Source organism: Neofelis nebulosa, chromosome 2 (genome assembly GCF_028018385.1).
Source record: "Neofelis nebulosa isolate mNeoNeb1 chromosome 2, mNeoNeb1.pri, whole genome shotgun sequence".
NCBI classification, from domain to species: Eukaryota; Metazoa; Chordata; class Mammalia; order Carnivora; family Felidae; genus Neofelis; species Neofelis nebulosa.
In genome coordinates, this window is record NC_080783.1 from 28,223,783 (window position 1) to 28,245,106 (window position 21,324).

The 21,324-nt window shown below is 43.3% G+C and overlaps 1 protein-coding gene and 1 non-coding gene across 4 annotated transcripts; one reads left to right on the plus strand and one right to left on the minus strand.

Annotated features, from left to right (window-relative positions):
- Nucleotides 1-1,535: 1,535 nt before the first annotated feature.
- IDH1 (isocitrate dehydrogenase (NADP(+)) 1) lies at nt 1,536-20,098 on the plus strand. Of its 3 annotated transcripts, none has more exons than XM_058707069.1 (10): nt 1,536-1,642; nt 2,764-2,829; nt 5,503-5,687; nt 8,319-8,610; nt 11,185-11,290; nt 12,819-12,996; nt 14,019-14,170; nt 16,117-16,257; nt 17,370-17,532; nt 19,149-20,098. In XM_058707069.1, exons 3-10 carry the CDS (start codon nt 5,566-5,568, stop codon nt 19,237-19,239), a joined length of 1,245 nt encoding a protein of 414 aa, XP_058563052.1. In that variant the 5' UTR covers nt 1,536-1,642; nt 2,764-2,829; nt 5,503-5,565; the 3' UTR covers nt 19,240-20,098. The 3 variants fall into 3 exon arrangements, with proteins under 3 accessions (XP_058563052.1, XP_058563044.1, XP_058563060.1); XM_058707061.1 differs by having other exon boundaries at nt 1,538-1,693; XM_058707077.1 differs by lacking the exon at nt 1,536-1,642 and adding an exon at nt 2,473-2,594.
- Nucleotides 9,517-9,621, minus strand: LOC131505795 (U6 spliceosomal RNA). The gene has a single exon (XR_009258569.1). It is a non-coding gene; the product is annotated as a U6 spliceosomal RNA (small nuclear RNA).
- Nucleotides 20,099-21,324: the final 1,226 nt, after the last annotated feature.

Here is a 21,324-nt window from a genome sequence, read left to right on the forward strand (position 1 = left end):
ACCTGGCTGGCTCAGTGGCATAGCATGTGACTCCTGATCTAGGGGTTGTGAGTTTGAGTCCCACCTTGGGTGTGGAGATTACTTGAAAATAAAATATTTTTTAAAAAATCAGCACATGCAATGCTATGTATCCCCCTCCCCCCTTTACTTTCTCTTGGGAAAAATACCAGTGCCCTCTAGTGTTCAAAATGTACCTTGTGCAATGACCTTCATACCGGTTTATCTTCAGAGTAATTGTAATCCGATATTAGAGAAAAAAATGTTTTATTATTTATTTATTTTTTAATGCTTATTCATTTTTGAGAGAGAGAGAGAACGACTCAGGGGCAGAGAGCTGTCTGCACAGAACCCAGCGCAGGGCTGGAACCCAAGGACCACGACCCCAAGATCATGATCTGAGCCTGAGCCAAAGTGGGCTGTTTAAATCGACTGAGCCACCCAGGCTCCCCGAGAAAATTTTTTAAAATAAGTTTTGGGGGGCGCCTGGGTGGCTCAGTCGGTCGAGCGGCCGACTTCGGCTCAGGTCACGATCTCCCGGTCCGTGAGTTCGAGCCCCGCGTGGGGCTCTGTGCTCTGTGCTGACAGCTCGGAGCCTGGAGCCTGTTTTGGATTCTGTGTCTCCCTCTCTCTGACCCTCCCCCGTTCATGCTCTGTCTCTCTCTGTCTCAAAAATAAATAAACGTTAAAAAATTTAAAAAAAAAAATAAATAAAAAATAAAATAAGTTTTGGGACACTGAATCCTGGGCAGTAATATACAAGCATTACAACCACTACAAATCACTGTCTAAAATGCCCCTCCCCCATGTTTTCAAGAGTAAGGAATACACAAAAATAATTCCTGTAGCTGACAGAATCTTTTTATTCCAGTGTTTCCTAAGGCTTCACATCTTTATTCCAACTTCACTGGAATCCAGACAATAATCTCCTATATTTATCTTCTAATGCAAATGACACCTGAGCTTATTGATAGTATGTACTTAGCAGTAATTAGAAATATAGGTACAGAAGTTCTGAAGACGTAGTAGCGGAAATTTACCGTGGCATGCCTACCTGTGTATTTAATTCTTTGCATTCTAGTTGCTCCGAGAAGCCCCCAAAGCGACCCCATACTGCCTACCCCCGCCCACACTCCTCCTTCTGCCAAAGGCTCGTTCCGGTCTACTGCACACCGAAGTAGCGCCGGAAGTCTTTCCTTTGCAGTCACTGAGAACCTGGAAACTCACTCCGCAAGGCCCTAGGCGGCGTGGGTCTTAGACTACAGCCCTGGCGCTCCCTGGTCGCAGGACTGCAAATGTCATTCACGTCCTTCCGCGGCCGGGTTCCGGGGCCGAGTCTAGGGGGCGCTGCGACCCCTTCTCACACCGCGATCCTAGAGAAGGCAGCAGCAGATCTCGCCCAGAAGTTCCGGGACCAGGCCCTGCCCACCCAGAGCGATCGGCGCGCGATGATTGGCGGTGTGGAGGGGGCGGGGCTCCGGGAGGGTGGGCTGAGGAGGCGGGCCTGGGAGGGGACAAAAGCGTGTTGGTGCCAAGGCTCCGCCCTGTCGGCCGCCTCCTGGGTTGGTGCGGAGGCGGTGTCAGAAGCCGAAACAGCTGGGGCCCAGCTGGCATTACCAGTGTAGACCCTTGTGAGCTTCAACGTGTGAGTGGCTGTGGCGCCCCCGGCTTATCTCCCGCGTACCTTCTCCTGCAGGTAACCGCAGACTTCGAGGGGCAGCTCGGGCCCCTGGCTTTTGCGGGGAGGCTCTGAGAGCCCGCCAATGGCTGGAGTGGGGAAAAAAGGAAGAAAGCTCAGATCTTGGGTCTGGAGGGAGAAATTTAGCGGCGAGCTCTGGTCGAAAGGAAGCGGGGAAAATCCAGGCTGGGAGTGGGAAAGAGACGTGGGGAGGAGGAAGGTGCTGGATCCCTGTGTATGGGAAAGAGACGTGGGGAAGAAGGTCCTAGATGCCAGAATGTGGAGAAGGCCCGCTCTTGGTCTCGGAAAGGTGAAATTGAGCGGCACAGAGTTGCTTGCAGTGACACAAAGAAGGCCGGGTTTGCATGCAGAAAGGAAAATCGAGCGGTGGGAGAATGCCAGTATGAGTGGAAGACTAAGTTTTGGGTTTAGGGAGAAGAAAACGTGCGGCAGTGGGGAGCTGCATGCAAAGAAAGGTGGAAGCCATGGATTTGGGCGTGTGCAGCGAACTCAGGTGGCTGGAACTAGCAGTGCGGTAGAGTGGAAGCGTCCTCTCGGGGCGTGGAGGGGGTGGAGTGGAGGTGGAGGAGAGGAGGTGGAGGAGACCCCTCCGCCCCCAAGCGGATCTCCAGTTCCCCCGGCATGCTCCTGGCGCCAGAGGTTTAAAGGTTCCTGCGCAGCAGAAGGAAGGGGTGGGCTTGCAGACCTGGAGAGAGGAGCGGAGCAAGCGTGGTTGCAGCCCTCTTGCACAACGGCCACAAGGACGCATGCAGGCCTAGAGCCCGCTGGTCACAGCGTCACCTAAGGACGTGCAAACCCCAAGACCAGCTAACGGACGACGAACCCGGGACGCGCCCACTGACGTGCCGTCCAGTGTGTGGGCAGGCAGAGATATTTGTGCGCTCTTAACCTTTATTTGGTAGGTGCCCGCGCACCTAAAACTGGCCTTTGGTCCACTGGGTACACTCAGCTCTGTACTTTAAACCAGATAAACTGGGCTGTCTGGCCGGTATTAAAAACAGCTAAGTCCTCCTGACAGGCGTATTTTGATCGTTAAGTTTTTCTATTCCTCTTTTGTTTTGTTTTAGGAAATTAACTGCACTCATCTGAGTCTGCAAGATTGAAGGAAGTTGGGGTGATTAGAAGTTGTAAAGGTGAGAATTAGTACTTTCTCCCCTTCTGTACTTCTTGATGTGGCAATGCTGCATTTAATTGGTCCTGGAGGTCTTGAGTAGGTGGAGGCACTGCAAGGGAATGAGTCAGGGATATTTCCAACAACAAACTGCAACTGCTTCCTTGTTTCTTTCAGCGCAGCTCTTCTCTGCAAGAGACCATTTTTGGCCGAGAAGTTATTGTAGTTCATGAACTCTGCTTTTTAAAAAAAATGTGGCTAAAAATTTGGGGTTGATGAAAAGAAAATTAAGCTCAAGCAACTTTCTCCTTAAACTACTCTGTATTAGTCCAGGTGTATCTTGTGCAATTACACAAGTGTGTCAGGAGATGGGAATTCAGCTGCTTTCAGAGTCACTAAACTGGCCTGTTGGAAAAGTCCTTCCTTCTGAAGTCAGGGTTTGGGTGGAGAGGGAGAATCTGGGGAGCAAGGGTTAGAGAAATGAATCCAGTGGGGCCTGAAGCCTACCCCCATGGAATTTAAGTCTAAAAGAAATAATATCCGACCTTGAAAGAAACAATGGTCTACAAAAAAAACTTTACCTTTTTTTTTTTTAAGTTTATGTATTTATTTTGAGAGAGAGAAAGAGAGAACCCCAAGCAGGCTCCATCCACACAGTCAGTGCAGAGCCTGATGTGGGACTGGAACTCACAAACCATGAGATCATGACCTGGGCTGAAATCAAGAGTTGGACACTTAACCTACTGAGCCACGCAGGCACCCCCAAAAGACTTTACTTTTTTAGTTAGGACGTGGTAAAATTTTAATGGATAATGTGAGGAACTCCTGAAATGTTTCAGTTATGCATTATAAGATACAGAAAAATTACTGCAGTAAATGTTTGTTTTGACTGAGAAGGAAGTAGTTTTAAAAATGCAATTACTCAGTATCAAAATTTCAAGGATGCTATATGACCTATCAATTGTATTTGCCATTAAGGAAAAATAGCCAAGTCATAACTCTTATATAATATTATGTAGGAATGTGGCCATGGAACTGTATCAAGACTAAGATAAGTTTGCTGCCTCTTGTTTTGTTTTGTTTTGTTTTAAATACAAGGACAGATGTGACAGTGGGCTCAGCATGACTGAATCATATAAAGCTCCACTGTAAATTACACTTGTAAATTACATGCTGGCAATGTGGAGCCTGCTTGGGATATTCTCTCTCTCTCTCTCTCTCTCTCTCTCTCTCTCTCCCTCCCTCTCCCTCCCTCCCTCTCTCCCCCTCTCTCCCCCTCTCTCCCTCTCTCCCTCTCTCCCTCTCTCCCCCTCCCCCACTTGTGCTTTCTCTCTCTCAAAAATAAAGAAACTTAAAAGAAAAAAAAGGTCAAATTACTTCAGTTCAACTTTGTCAAGTGATACTGCTTATAAGCCCCTTACCTATTAGTTGCTTAAATCAGTTCTCAGGCCTCAGTCTTATTGATAACTTCAGAGGATAAAAGCAATTTTCAGTTATATTGTCCTGGGGAAAGAGTTTCCATTAAAGCATCATGAAAGGGAACAGATACCTACCTGCAGTGGACTCAGGGCCCCTCCTCCTCTCTGGAAACACACCCAGGACACGGTTTTCCGTTAAGCCTCATAGTTTGACTTCTTCCAGAGGGTGTACCCTGTTCCTTCTGGGAATCAGATTAATTTGCATTTGCTACCCTCACATCCCAGGAAGACCTCTCTTGCTGGAAAATTTCCATTTCTCTGTCCCACCTTCTGACAGCTTACATTTGCCCAGGAACAGTCCAGGAGTTAGGATACTGAGGAACAGGACAGGACATGCTTAGGTCCTGGGCAGCAGCCCTTCTATATACAGACTTTTCTAAATTGAGAAATCACTTCTATATTTAGTGTGACATCCCCAATATCCATTTTGTCTCTAGGAAAACATAATTCCACCAGAAATTTTTCATATTTTACTTTTAGTCTTAAACGTGGTTTAAAAGAACTCATTGAATCCCTTCAATCATAGTTTTATTTTGGTTGGTTTGTTTTAATGTGTATTTATTTGTTTGAGAGCAAGAGAGAGCATGAGCAGGGGAGGGGCAGAGAGAGAGAGAGAGAGAGCGAGAGAGAGAATCCCAAGCAGGTTCTGCACTGTCAACACAGAGCCCGACATGGGGCTTGATCCCACAAACTATGAGATCATGACCTGAGCCAAAATCAAGAGTCAGACGCTCAACCAACTGAGCCACCCAAGTGCCCCTGTTTTGTTTTGTTTTTTTTTGTTTTTAAATAAAACAACCTCTTAAAGGAGGGGAAATACTAGCACCTATCATTTTGCTCATTTTGAGGGTACAGTAAGATGAGAAGTTGGATAGAAGGATTCAACTAGACATGGTATTGCATAAATAATCTCATTTTATAAGATGACCCATCAGGAGTGGTGATTATATCATTAAGGACATGTTAGAATCTGGTTCCCCCACGCTCTAATGGGACAGCCTTGAGAAAGTTCTTTTCCTTCTGTCAAAGTAAATTGGGAAAATAATTTCCAGCTTACAGGGTTGTGAGGGCTGGCTCAAAAACCACACATGAAGCACATAACAGTGCTTTTTACAGAGAACGTGCTGAATTCTAATGGTAAATATATTGTTATAGTTTCTTATGCAGTTTCGTGTTTAGGAGTCACCAAAATGTTTGAATTTGTTTTTATACTATAGTGAAATAAACGAGAAGACCTGTGTCCTCTCTTTTGTTCTTCTGAGAGGTTTCTTGAAGTCAAAATGTCTCAAAAAATCCGTGGCGGTTCTGTGGTAGAGATGCAAGGAGATGAAATGACACGAATCATTTGGGAGTTGATTAAAGAAAAACTCATTTTTCCCTACGTGGAACTGGACCTACACAGGTAAATGAATCAGTCTTCCAAGCAGCAAGCTCAGAAAGCATAATCTAAGTGATTTCAGGATATAACTAGCTGTTTCACAGAGCTAGCGCTGTATCTTAGGAATAAAACTTTTGAGGGAGGGATGCCTATGCATGAATCTTCTGTTTTAATTTTAACATATTGCTAGAAAAACTGGACTTGTCATTGTTCCACAGAAGAGAATTGTGGTGGGAACAAAGATTCTCAGCTCTTTCTAAGCCTCTTCTATTTATATAAATCAGTGGTTAAGAGTAGCACAAGGTATCAGTGGAAGGGAAAATAATAGAGGTACATTCTCTACCGAACAGTAAAGTAAATGTAGTTCACACAGTTTTGTCCTTTCTATCGCCGTTTTCTATCACTCTGCTTAACTAGTCAGTGGACCTCTCCGCCTGTTCATTCCTTGGCTCTTGCCCTTTTCACACAACTGTAGCACAGAAAGAACCCTTGAAATTATCTAACACAACCCCCACCTTTCAGTAGACAATCCCTTAAACCTTTCGTGTTCTAAAGATTTGAGCCTTTGCCCTGTCTTTACCATGTTTGGAAATAGGCATGAAAGTCTCTGTGGAATTCTTTCTGCTTTGTTCCCTGTGATTTTCATAACCTTGCTCATGCTCTGTGTGCATTTGAACAAGGTAGAGACAGAATTTTTCCAACGGGGCCGTGGCTGAAGCCTGGCATGGCAAAATGTTGACCGACACAGTTCAGCCGGACTACTGGCACCTCTAAGTGTGTTTGCGTTGACCCGGAATTATTCATAAGACTGTATCCTGAGGACCTGTTGTTTGCTTAGGTGTAGATACTTCATTCACGTGGTGTCACTAGACACCCTTTTTAATTATTCTAAGCCTCAGGCGTTGATAAGGTCTATATTGCAACCATGAGAAGAAGCAAATAACCTGCAGAGGTCCACCAAGCATACAGGAAATGAAGCATAAAAAACATCATCCAAGTGGGTTAAAGAAGCATTTTATGAGCACTCTCCTGTTTCAGGACTTGACATGGCAATAAGTGAATTTGCAGAGTTCTTGCAAATTGTATAATAGCTGCAAAGAAGCTTTAAGCCTCATTAGCCTTAGGGGCATAAGGACTTTTAAAGGACAGTCATTATGGGGGCGCCTGGGTGGCTCAGTTGGTTAAGCATCCGACTTCGGCTCAGATCTAGCGATTCGTGGGTTCGAGCCCTGCATCAGGCTCTCTGCTGACAGCTCAGAGCCTGGAACCTGCTTCGAATTCTGTGTCTCCCTCTCTCTCTCTCTGCTCCTCCCCCACTCATACTCTGTCTCTCTCCACCTCTCAAAAATGAATAAACGTTATAAAAAAGTTTTTTTGAGGACAGTCATTATGCCTAGAAGGAAAACAGTGACTAGCTGCAGAGTAAAGAATTTTGGGAGGCTCAAACAAGTTTTAAGTTGTTTCAAAATTGCTATTATTATTACATCATGGGTTCTTTTTGAGGGGAGTGGAGTGATTTGTTTGTTTTGTTTTCTGCAGGCTATACAGGGGTCCAGACCACTTACTCATTCTTTTCTGTTAGAAATATTAAAAGAGAAGCAAAAATTCCACTACTTTGCTGGTAGATGCTGCTGATGAAAAATGGTTCCTACGAACATGAAAAGTGCTGACTGCAGTCCCTAGTTGAGTTAGGATTAGACATTTGTAAACATTCAGCATTTCCTATGCCAGAAGATAAGAGAGTCCATGGATTTGTTAGACTTCCGTGAATTACCCAAGGTCAAAGCAGTTTGGAATAATTTTTATTTGGAAATACCTTAAGATTGCTACCTTGGCGTTTACACTGTAAGTTGGGATAGCTAAGGAAAGGAAAACAAAAACTAAAAGGAACTGAAAAACAAAGTGTTAATGGTTTCACAAGTTCTGAAAGCTGAAAAACGTTTTTAAAGCCTCAGGAAACAACACGAATTGTTATGTCACCTGTCACCGTTTTGTCTCTCCTGTTTTTGACAAACTGTTTCATACTTTAGATAAGCCTTTAATTGTTCTCTGTGCCTGATGAACAATCAGCACTCTTTCCAGTTCCGAATAACCTGCGGCCTGGGAGTTGGTGTATATTAAGCTACAACTCTCTGAGTGAGCTGTCACATGTATAGTTCCCAACACTTGAATACAAAAAATCCTTTAAACCCTCTGACCCCTTTATTTTTAAACACAATATTTACCAAGGAAAAAATAAGGTGCTTAGGCTTCTGTTTTTATGCTAATTTTATGGAAGGAAGTCTGCTCCTGTGCTGTTATTGCCTCTTTATGGTAAAGAGCACACAAAGGGCCAGAGCACAATGGTTTCTATTCAGGTGCCTTCTAGACGTCTTCCCACACCACAGGCAGGTGAGGCCCAGAGTCTTAGCCTCTCTTTGTGCTTTGTTTGGTTGACAACCGTCTTCTGTGTCCAGGGTGCACTGACCCAAAAGTCGGCAGATTTGGGTGTGTTTCGAGCCATCACGTTCTGCGGGGCAGGCTCCGCGTGCCATCACCATGCATAGAATGGTGCGTGGTGGTAGAATGGTAACTAATGAGTTACCGTAGACCATAGTACCTCCATCACTCATCAGTTTGCCTGGAGAGTTATACTTCACGGTTTTTCCCTCCCAGCTATGATTTAGGCATAGAGAATCGCGATGCCACCGGTGACCAGGTCACCAAGGATGCTGCAGAAGCTATAAAGAAGTACAACGTTGGGGTCAAATGTGCTACCATCACCCCCGATGAGAAGAGGGTTGAGGAGTTCAAGTTGAAGCAAATGTGGAAGTCACCAAATGGCACCATCCGAAATATTCTGGGCGGCACTGTCTTCAGGGAAGCTATCATCTGCAAAAATATCCCCCGTCTTGTGAGCGGTTGGGTAAAACCTATCATCATAGGTCGTCATGCTTATGGGGATCAAGTAAGTCATGTTGGCATGATTTGGTTTTCCATGCTTTTTTTTTTCCTGACCTGTGGCTGCCTAGAAGTTCTGGTTTTCTGTTTTATTCTTTTGGTGTCTACTCCCTTTAAGCGAGATGCCAAATTGAGAAATGTGTATGTGTATATCTGTATATTTAGGCATATTTAGGTATACCTAAATATAGATAAACTTACAGATAGGTACCGGTGTCAACACAAGTGATTTTTTTTCAGATGGGTTTTTTTCTTCCTGTATCTGTTTTTGCACTTAAACTGTATTATATTGCCATTTTTGTGTCCTTTCCCATGGTTCAACCAGTTTAGTCGTCCTTCGCCCTGCTATGCAATAAGATCCCTTTCTGGGTTTTTCAGTTTTCGTTTTGCTTTGCTTTTTAAACAAATGTGGTTTTTTTGTTTTAATTCCAGTGCATGAGTTTTACCCTACACCAACTGAATCAGAATTCCATGGGCTTCAGGCATTTTAAAGCTCCCAGGCGATTCCAGAAGGCAGGCAGGGTTGAGAACCACCAAAGATTGTACTGAGCATGACTTTATACATAAAAAGAAAACTGATGCAGTAGTTGAAAGCATTCTCTTTAAAATATTCCTTTTCCTACAGGGGGGACAAAAAAAAGTATAGTTTCTGTACTTTCACACAAGTCGGCTCATTGCCAAGTTAAACAGAAAAATTGCCAACTGAACAAACACGGTGCTGAAAGAGAGGTTTCAGTCTTTCATAAAAAGCAGCTTAATGTCTTTTTTTTTTTAGCTTTATTTATTTATGTTGTTGTTGTTGTTGTTTTAAATTTACATCCAATTAGTTAGCATATCGTGCAACAATGATTTCAGGAGTCGATTCCTTAGTGCCCCTTATCCATTTAGCCCATTCCCCTCCAGAAACCCTCTGTAAAAATATGGAAGCTTCACGAATTTGTGCGTCATCCTCGCGCAAGGGCCAGGCTAATCTTCTCCGTATCATTCCAATTTTAGTATACGTACTGCCGAAACAGGCACAGCTTATGTCTTGAAAGAGCCTTTCAAACAAGAACCTCTAACACTGAGATGCAGAGGCTTCGACATAGCCATCCTCAAAAGCAGTGTGGCCAGGGCTGACCACTCTGTTCCTGGGGACAGAGTCACTGGGTCAGTCCTTGAGGGTCAGTTCACTCTGCTCCACCCTGTGGTTCAAACTACCCCTTCGTCCTGGCCAAACCTTTCGCAGGTCCCTCCTGGAGACCCCGGAGAGAAAATGTAGACCGCAGCGCTACAAACTCACCAATCCTGGGAATACTGCTCTTAAGTTCTTCTGAGCACAGTGGTGTCTTTTTCATCTCCCCCATCCCCCTCCTCCCGCCTGTCTGAATTGTTTTGGTATCAGTCACTTGGAAGAATGGTCATTCTCTATTAAAGTCCAGATTGAAAATTCTAAGCCTCAGGTTGATTCAACCCTAATCATTTAACTGTACATAAACCTCTACAAAGTATCCGTGGTGCTTTGGTGCCTCCATGTCTTCCTTTTGAGAAATGGGAATAAATGACCACCCATAGGGAAGGACTTTACGTGGCAGAAACACACTCTCGGTAGAAAAGATATTTACAGCTCTTCTACCAGCTGTTGTCAGTGTTACTCTATACAAACATAAGTAAGTAGGGTTGACTGGTACCTGACTGTGAAACTATTCTAATTTAGATCATCAAAGAGGGTACAGTGCAGCAAAAGTTGACAGATGCCCAGTATGGGCTGGGCATGTGTTTCCCTAGAGTAGCTCACTCTGGTGAGCAAGATGACTGTCCTCGTAAGGTCCTTTCCTAAAGGCCACCAAAGTGTCGCAGCTACTTCCGCAATCACTGCTGCTTTTGGATAAATCCTGGACTGGTGTTGGTAGTAATAACAACCATGAATTATAGTAGACTGAGTCCTGTGGGTCTAAGGATCGGATCCCAAGTCTTTAGACCCTAGATGTGTTAGATGTGTTCTCTCTACCATATCACAGTTCCTTCCTTGTAGGACCAATGTAATACTCAGATGAAATGAGATGATTGTAGTCAGTCACTTAAAGCGCCTGTCGTATAGTGAGGACAAAGCATTAGCTGTGTCTCACCACCATCAATGTTGTAGCTAGTGTGCTGTCACCCCCCTGTGGGAAGACTTCCCTGACCTCCAGGTCATGGTCATTTCTCTCTCTCTGTCATCGTGTTGCATTTCTTATCTAAGTCCCTTTTCTGCCCTTTGAAAGCTCTTATGTTGCTTCTTACTTTCGTATGTCTTTATTGGGTTATAAGCTTCCTAAGAGAAAATGCTTGATGCTATTCTCCTCTTTTTATCAATGCTCAGAAAACTGCCCTGTACATGGTAGGCAGCCAATAAATACTGGTTTTCAACGTACACTAGGATTAACTTGCTTTGGGAAAGCTCTGGACCTTTGTTTTCCCATCTCTCAAATATATGAAGGTTGAGCCACACTGCCCTTTTTGTCCAGGTATCTTCCAGCTCTGTATTCTGTGATTTTTGTTTTTCTTATAATTCTTGAGAGGCTATTTTATTTTCTTTATACCTTTTCCACCCCCTTCACAGTATAGAGCCACTGATTTTGTCGTTCCTGGGCCTGGAAAAGTAGAGATAACCTACACGTCAAGTGATGGATCCAAAAAAATGACATACCTGGTACATAACTTTGAAGGTAGGTCTGTCGCAAGCTCCCTCTTTTAATTTTTTACAGACCATTTAGACAGTGTCATTGCTGTTCCTTAAAACTTAGTTATGTGGCTGCCAAAAATACAACCTGGAATCTACAACATTTCTATAGGACCCAAAATCTAGCATGGAGAAGTAATTGACTTCCGTGCCTTCGCATGGTGTGGAATAAAGACACAAGAGAGACTAGCCACTTAATTGGAAACGCATGTGGGCAAAGACAGGTAGATACTTGCCCTTCTCTTAAAACATGGAGGGAAGGTTGGCAGGAATCTGTTGTGCATAAATTGTATGAATCAGACATTAATAATCCCATGTCACCTGTCATGTAATCTGCCCGTTTGCTGTGGTAGGGTTTGTATTGAAAATGGTTGTGTTATAGATGTGCTGAATTTTCTTCTTGGTCCGAGTATTTATCCGGTTTAAGTGAACGTTTGTCTTTTGCCTTTTCTTGCCCACCTGCTGTCTCAAAGGTTCGTTATGGCAAATGCCACCCAGAGTTTGCTGAAAGAACAGAGAACCCTCTTTCTCCACTATTGAAGTTGTTGAAAGCACTCACACAAACAAAAGCTCAAAGCCTACTTAGCCTGTGTTCTTGTTGCCTCCTCTAAATAATATCATTTTAATAGAATCTAGTCCTGCAGGATTTGGCCTTGCACATTTTGAGGCTAAATTGGCCCTGGGCAGTGGCACAGATTCAAGTTCTAAATTTCCGGTAATTACAGAGTTCAACTAATAAAGAGTTGTGAAACACTAGTGGTTACATGTAACATAATTATTTCTGCCAGTGGGGTATGAATCTTCAGTGTCCTCCAGGAAATTAGGAGAATTCTCATTCAGTATTTGAAATGCAAATTTTTTTCAATGGCTGAGGATGGAGCACACACTTAGAGTTTAAAACACATGAAATTTTAAAAGTGTGAAACGCAGGGGCACCTGGATGGCTCAGTCAGTTAAGCATCTGACCCTTGATTTCGGCCCAGGTCATGATCTCACGGTTCGTGAGTTTCAGCCCTGCATCAGGCTCTGCACTGTCAGTGCTTGGGATTCTCTCTCTCTCTCTCTCTCTCTCTCTCTCTCTCTCTCTCTCTCTGCCCCTCCCCTGCTCATGCTCCCTCTCTCTCTCTCTCAAAATAAATAAACTTAAAAAAATAATAAAAGTGTGAAAGACAGCCTAGATATTCACCCCCTCTTGAGTGTATTTCTGGTTCATATCAGTAGTTTTTCGTATCTTGATATCTTCAGGATCCTATAGACCATGTTTTTCTCTCTTCTATTGCCCTTTCAAAACAAGTTAGAATGTCCTTACTGAGAGGTGACTTTGTTCCAATCACTTGCCCCAGGAACTCATGGAATATTCACGTTTGAAGCCTGGCTGGGACTTTTGGAAGCCTGGGCCCAGACACGGGAGCTGGGGATTGGGTGCTTGGGTGGTGGTAGGTGGATTTGGACTTGTTACAACTCTACCCCATTTACCCTTCTCCTTTCTCCTCTCATTGGTGTCCCCCCAACAGAAGGTGGTGGTGTTGCCATGGGGATGTACAATCAAGATAAGTCGATTGAAGATTTTGCACACAGTTCTTTCCAGATGGCTCTGTCTAAGAGTTGGCCTTTGTATCTGAGCACCAAAAACACTATTCTGAAGAAATATGATGGACGTTTTAAAGACATCTTTCAGGAAATATATGACAAGTAACTACAGTTCTTTCCTTTTTTCCTTTTTCTACAATAAGCTGGCATTTGTAGTATAGAATTTGCATCCTTATCCCTTTGATTCTGGGACAAATGGAATGAAAACCATCTCTGTCTCATAAAGTTAAGGGCAAAACTAAGATTTAACAGACATGAAGCAAAAGCACTTCTGAGTTGCTTTTACAAGGTAAATGTTTTCAAATAAGGGTCCCACATTTATTTTTTTCAGAGCCAGAATTGTTTAATATTTGAAAGCAGGTGCCCTGTGACTGATAGAAAGTTCTAATTTTTCGGGGCACCTGGCTGGCTCAGTTGGTGGAGCCTGCAACTCTTGAACTCGGGATTGAGTTCAATCTCCATGTTGGGTGTAGAGATTACTCAAAAATAAAATCTTTAAAAAAAAGAAAGAAAGAAAATTCTGATTTTTCAAATATATGAGTTTCTAAGTTGGGCACATTTTCACTCTTTCTGAAGCCTGTTGTGATTTAGAACTCTGCGGGGGCTATTTGAACTCAAGTCTATTTTTATAACAGCTTCAGGTTCAACAACATGGGAGCATGTGTTAACTTTTAAGATGGCACAACTCCCTTTCAGGTGCACGTGTTGAGGCCAGGGCTTAGATTTTAGGTATCTTTCTTAAGACATCTTAATTCCTCTTCTGCTACCCATCCATACCAACTCCAGGAGCTGTCCTAGTTTCCCGAGAGATACATTATTACATTCTTAAAGTAAGCTATGTCTCTAGAATCTGATCAGCAGTGTAGTGAAAACTAAAAATAATGCTGGGGACATTCTCACATCTCTGCAAAGGAGGTGAAATTGCTCTGACAGGCAGGGGACTTGGGGGATCACAGCTAGAAAATGGGCAGGATTTGAGCTTAGGTCTATCAGCTTCTCAAGTCTGTGCTGCTGCCACTAAAAAATGCTGCTTCTAGCCCCATCCCCACCCCCTTCGGAGAAGCAGGTGCTGTCCCTACCAAAACCAGTTCCTTTTTAATTCCCTTATCTCTCTTGCTTCTTAGGCAGTACAAATCCCAATTCGAAGCCCAAAATATTTGGTATGAGCATAGGCTCATTGATGACATGGTGGCCCAAGCTATGAAATCCGAGGGGGGCTTCATCTGGGCCTGTAAGAACTATGACGGCGATGTGCAGTCGGACTCTGTGGCCCAAGGTAAGGAGCTGAAGGACCAAGTAGAGGTGGAACTCAGCCTGCATCACGTTGGTCATGCGGGATAGTTCTCTAGTTCGCAGCCCATTGTTTGTAAAATCACAAAGTGTTAGCAGTGCAGGCCATTCTGTTCCATCTTCTCAGCTGACACAAGGAATTGAGCAGAGAAGCCCCCGGGCTGTTCACAGAAATTCCAAGAACCAGGGGCTCCATGCCAGAGGGAAGGGCCAGATCAGCAGAAACTCTCTCTGGCGGAAACTCTCTCTGCCCCGATTGCTTCAGTACCAAGTTGCCCTTCAATTTCAGTTACCCATGGCAAACTCGAATCTTCCCTGATAAATGGTGTGTTAACCTTAATTATGTTTGCTTTTCCCCAGGAAGTGCTACTTTTTCTTTTCTCTTATGAAAAGTTAAGTATCTCCTACCAGTTTGAAAATCAGTAGATGAACCCAGTTAAAGAGAAGTTTGATATCCGATAAATGACTTAGACGACTCTCTTTACTCTCCTTCTGTTTCTCCACATCCTCCTAATCCTTTGTGCTGAGTACATAGAGGAAGGAGTGGTGCTTTATGAGGCTTCCACGGTGGATAAGGGAAACTGTTCCTTGTTTTCTTGGATTTCTTGGAAAGGGACCCAAATCTCTCCACTGTTTCTAAATGTCCTTGTAGCAGCGAAGAGTGTCTCTGGAGGGATGTTGTCAAGATATTTCAAAGGACTTTGGAATAGGACTTCTGAAGTGTATTGTCCATTAATGCACTGATGAGATACCTGGAGCAGAGCCTATAGATAAATGAGACCTCAGTGCAGCTGAACAGTCAAAAGGCAGCAAGGCCGTCCTCATGTGCATTCTTTTCTAGAGTATGAACTACTTTGGACTCACACCATTTCTTGTCCCCAGTTTTGACAGTGGTACTGAGTGTCTCCTAGTATTAAAGATCGACAGACTCACTATGGATATGGTTCCTGACCTTCTCCAACCAATAAACATTTGAGAGTCTACTAAAGCCTCAGACCAATACAATGATATGAAAGGAGCTACTAATCCCTTGCAGAAGTTTTAACAATACTCAAAGATGAGTTTAAAAGAAAACAAACAAGCAAACAAAACCACTGTTTATTTATGTACTGTCAAGCCAGAAAACAAAAGTAACAGCCTATGATACATTTGCATTATTAACTCTACAGAGGCTATTGGGAGGTAGCAAAAATGGAGAAAAATATTCTTTGAATTCAAAGGTAAAAAAAAATGAATAAAAGATGGAAAATCAATTTTCTGGACTTAAAAGTGGCAGTGTCCTTCTCTGACAGAATAGGACTGTTCGTGGGGCTGTTACAGACAGCAAGGGCAAGAGGGATGTGCTTGGATCATCTCATCCTGTTTTCAACCTGCTGTTCTTTCCAGTCTCAGTGAATCTGAGCAGAAAGATGGCAGGACACAAATCCCATTAATCTTTATTTTCCCAGAACGGCAGAGCATCTGCACATACGAATAGCAGCAATATACTGAGAGCTCTTACTCTGTGGCAGGTACTATTCTAAGGAATGTTAATATATAGTCTTTTCACATATATTCACAAATATATGTATATTCATCTAATTCTCACAACAACCCGATGAAGGAGGTGCTTTTATTCCCATTTTACAGATAAGAAAATCAAGCCCCAGTAGCGAGGAAGTCCCAGCACTAGGGTGCAGTATAAGCAGGTGGACCCTGAGCTCTCCATCATGGGGCAGGTGCTTCTGAGATAGATAAGTGAGGAAGAAATGCAGCCCCTCCAGACTCCGTGATCCTGGGGTGTGGAGCAGAGACCGTCTTTCTGAAAGGCAGAAGGATCGGTGATGACTACACATGCTTATGTTTATTTGGTTTGCTGAGACCTCTCCTCTCCGAGAGACCCAGTGTTCTTCTCGCACTTGTACCCAGTACTTCACGCTCTGCCGCATACAGGTTATGGCTCCCTTGGCATGATGACCAGCGTGCTGGTTTGTCCAGACGGCAAGACAGTGGAAGCAGAGGCTGCCCATGGGACTGTAACACGTCACTACCGCATGTATCAGAAAGGACAAGAGACGTCCACCAATCCCATTGGTAAGATAGTGTTTTCTGCTACGTTGATTTCCAGCCAGAGAGTGGAGATCTCTAAAGGAAATCAGACATGTTCCTTTGGCTACCCAATGCTTTGTATATAAAGTCCTCACCAAGCATCGGGTCTGTTCTAATAAGAGCTGTTTGAATGTACTATTTTTTTTTTTTAATTTATTTATTTATTTTGAGAGAGAGGCAGGGAGGTGGGGGTGGGGAAGAGAACCCTAAGAAGGATCCACACTGTCAGGATAGAGCCCGGTACGGGGCTCAATCTCATAAACCTGACCTGAGCCAAAATCAAGAGCTGGGCACTTAACCGACTGAGTCACCCAGGCTCCCATGAATGTGCTTCTTGAAATATACACAATGTAGTATATGCTTTTCCGTTTTGTGGTAGAATGTACATTACAGAGAAGAATGTTGTCAGCAAGCATTTTCCTTTTCCTTTGGTACAGCGTAACGTCCCAGATGGCTAAGAATCTAAAAGCCACACAGATAGATCCTTCTAACTGGGTTTCAAGGGCAGCACTTAAAAAAGAGATTACAGCTTGGAAAGAGGAAGGGAGGCCAACATAGACAAGAGAGAGAAGAGATTATGACCTATTCCAAATTAGTAAATCCCTTAAGCTTCAAGTGCTACAAGCACACTGTGAAAATGTGCTTTAAGGCTCTAACAAAACCCAAGACATCTCCTCTACAAAAAGACAGGCATTTTTTAAAGTTTCTATTCAGTAAAATATTTCCAATTCTTTTTTTTTTTTTAATGCTTATTTTTGAGAGAGATGGGGAGACTGAGCACGAGCCGGGAAGGGCAGAGAGAGAGGGAGACACAGAATCCGAAGCAGGCTCCAAGTCTCTCAGCCCAACGCAGGCCTCAAAATCATGAACCACAAGATCATTACCTAAGCTGAAGTTGGGTGCTTAACCGACTGAGCCACCCAGGCACCCCAAAATATTTCCAATTCTTATAAAACTTATAGCCTATGTGGATAACATCTAATGGAATCAGTCACCTAAACAAAAAGAAAAAATAATTGTTCTGTTTTTGAGAACTGTGAAACATTTGGGAATCCCTCTTGGTCTGGTCTGAGTGCTGTTTTGTTTTGCTTTTTTAGCTTCCATTTTTGCCTGGACCAGAGGATTAGCCCACAGAGCTAAGCTTGATAACAATAAAGAGCTCAGCTTCTTTGCAAAGGCTTTGGAAGAAGTCTGTATTGAGACCATTGAGGCTGGCTTCATGACCAAGGACTTGGCTGCTTGTATTAAAGGTTTGCCCAAGTAAGTATGAGATTCCCTGAGCCCCGTGGCCAAATTACCACTTATCTTTATTGGGCTCAAAAACATCAGTGCTTTTCAGAAATATACAAATTGTTACTTACTACCTAGTTCAGAGGTCAACAGAAACTATATGTAAAGTGTCTACCATAAGCATTTCAAACTTTGTGGAACATAGAGCCTTTTCACAACTATACAGCTATTGAACTTTGCCACTGTGGAAGGAAAACAGTCACCAATGACACAGAAGCTAATGGATGTGGCAGTGTTCCAATTAAACTATGTACAAAACCAGGCTGTATCCTGGATTCAGTCCATGAGCCAAACTGCAGTTTGCTGACCTCTGATCTAGTTGACAGTTATTGGATGACAAGGTTCCGTTTTTATTTAACAAGAAAGTATAGGCGGTTGAAAGAAAGGGACCTCCAAGGCTATTGTTTTCTTCAATTTACAGATAAGAAAAGTAACAGCACAAGTATTAGATGCCCACTGGTCATAGTCCCTTTCATAATTATCTATAACCAACAGTCAGATATTCAAGGTCTATGTATTGCCCAGGATTTTTCTGAGAACATGGTAACCCATATCCCCGCTGGATTGGCTGCTAATCAGAGAAACCTCTCCCTCAGAGTTGCTCACTATGACTCACTTCAAGAAACCCTACTAAAATTTAGCACCCATTTCATGTCCCCAGCATGCATGCTCAGAGATCTCAGTTCAGGTCAGTATACCTCAGTGATGGAGATTCACTCAGTCACTACTTCTTTTCTAAATTTCCAGCAGGAAGACAGTGTTCCAAATGTTCTTATCAGTGTGTTACCTTTGTAGCCTACTTGAAAAAAAAATTTTTTTTAATCTTTATTTTTGAGAGAGGGATAGAGAAATTGCGAGCCGGGGGAGGAACAGAGAGAGAGAGGGAGACACAGAATCCAAAGCAGACTCCGGCTCTGAGCTGTCAGCACAGGGCTCGAGACGGGCCTCGAACTCACGAACCGCGAGTTCATGACCTGAGCCGAAGTCAGATGCTTAACTGACTGAGCCACGCGGGCGCCCCATCTTTGTAGCCTATTCAAATAGGCACCTATCAGCATGGTTATGTTAGCCAGTCCCTTATATATACATTGTTTTTAAGTAAGACAATGATAAAAATAAGAGGTTAAACCTTTTTCAGGACATGTAACAATTTGTGGGAATGTAGATAAAAGCATGGCTGTACCCTGAATAGGTTTTATTCTTTTTAAGGAGGCTCATGCCTTATCCAGTAAGTGACTGCGGCCAGTGGTTTTGTTATTTTTAAGAAGAGGAATAACAAGTGGGATGATTTCGGTCTCCCAAGCATTAGTCTGAACTGAACCTCTCTGATAGTTTCACCCCCAAAGACTCAGGGCAAGAGACATCCTATGAAGGTGCGTGCGGGCCTGCTGTCTATAGCCTGGGTCAGCCCCATCTGCCTTGGGCACAGTCATCAGCCATACATTTATAGCTTGTTAACATTAAATAGTTTTCTTCTAGACATAAATAAAATGTCACCTACGTAGCATTTCTAGGACTTTTCCTCTATTTGCTCCCAGATCACAGACCAACTAATTAACCTTCTTTTCTTTTTCCTCCTTTATTAGCGTGCAGCGTTCTGACTACTTGAATACATTTGAGTTCATGGACAAACTCGGAGAAAACTTGAATATAAAACTAGCTCAGGCCAAACTTTAAGGCCGTCCCTCACCTAAGGAGGATATGTGTTTTTTTGGTAACTAGGTCCACTGGTTTACATTTTCCTGTATAACACTCAAGGGTAAAGGTAAAATCAATTTTGTAATTTGTTTAGAAGCCAGAGTGTATCTTTTCTATAAGTTTACAGCCTTTTTCTTACACATATGGTTAGGCCACCCTCGTGAACGTGGCAGGGGACTTTTTTAAATTTTATTTTATTTTCTACTAGTAGCCTAGGAATTACTTTAATACTCATTTGTACTCATTGTCACTTTTTCTCATGTTCCCATACAAATGACCAAAATGAAGAGTGCTTGAAAGGGTAACCTCTAGTCACAGTATCGTTCCCTAAAACATACGTGAAGTAAAAATTCACTCCCTTCCCCACTCTCCGTGGCCCGGGCGCTGGGTGGTTTGGGTGTATCAGATGTCCCATTACGGGAGGTAGAGCTGTTATGTTAAACTTGCCTGTAATTTGGGACGAAGAGCATAGGTGTGACTAAAACGTGTTGGAGATGCCGCAGTCACTTTGTAATGAGCTCTTCTTGAATGTTTGGAAAAAGCTAAATATTTTTGAGGCCACCGGAGCATTTGTAATCCAAAATAAATACTACCTGGGGGTTGTCCCCTGTGTTTGTCTCATCCTCCCAGCCTTGTGTGGCCTGAGTATTCTGCCACCCTGAGCAGCGTATTTCTTCCAAGTGCAATAATGCAAGCTGTACCTTTTTTGGACTTCTGTTGGCCTGTTTTATTTCCCTTCTATAAAATGTGATTTTTCAGAAGTTGATTATTAAACACTATTCTAGTCTGTTCTTCATCTGAACTGTTAATGTTAATTAAAATCAAGTGCTAACGACTAGTCTTGGGTTTTTATTTATCGAGTGTATTTTAGGTACCAGGCACCGTGCTAAGTCCTAGGCACAGGAATTCGATCTTAAAAAGTCTCTGCCCTGAAGGAGTTTACTGTGGGGAAAATGGGTATGTGAACAGTAAGAGGTAGATCCTACCATGAAGGGGAAAGAAGACCAAAGACAGAACAAAGGGGTAACTGGAATATTAGGGAATCAAGTCTGGGCACATGGTAAGGAGTATAGGTATGATCATGTAAGTTAATAGGAAGACAGAGAGGGACATGATCATATTTTAATTAAAAAAATAGCACAGCTTTTATGAAGAACGGATAGTAGTGGAGGGAGTGGTGGCCACAATCAAGGAAGGAAGGCCAGTTGTAAGGGTATTGTAATATTTCAGGTGGGAAAATAATGAGGTTCTGAACTGGGGCAATGGCACTGGGTGGAGGGAGCAGGGTGTCCAAGAAGAGGAAAGAATGGATGGGGATTGGTGGGTCCCAGGGGACGAGGGGAAGGAGGTTTCCCACCTGGAGAAAGGCTGGTCAGCATCCCAGCATTACCCATGTACTATGGGGAAGGAAACAGGCCTCCAGAGGCGCTTTGATCAGGCTTACACATACATCAATGGCCATTTTGGCCTGGAAGCCAGGAATCCTTGTAGCAAAGCTCGGGCTCTTTCTCCTAGATCTGCCCTTTTGCAGGTTTAGATGGAGGAAGAAAGCATCACATGGAACAGAGTGATGACTGGATTGGATGACTCCCTCCAGCACTCACAAACATCCTGAAGTTGATCAGATGAGTGATCATGGCTGCAAAGCCCCGCCCCCATGTCTATCAGGATCTGTATTTGGCCATGAACCAGTTAATGTCCTAAAATAATTAGCAAATGAACAGCTGCTGACCAATACATCCAGAGGCTGATGGTTTATTTTGTAACAACATCAGGATCAGAACTGTTGACCTGGAAAATGACTGTTGGCTTTGCAGAACACTGAAGGCGGCAGGATCCAGGGACAGAAGGCAGGGGTTCCAGACTTTGAAACTCCCTAAATTGCAAGCACTGTTTCTTAAGTAGAATTTTAACTGAAAATACTTAAAAATTAATCTTCACAGTTAGAATCACAGCTCCCCTGTACTTTTCCCGGATACATACAGTCCTCCTAAGTCACTCCTGACGAGTGGTTTCCCATCCTGCACTTGAATATTTCTATCATGAAAAGTTCTTCCAAATTAA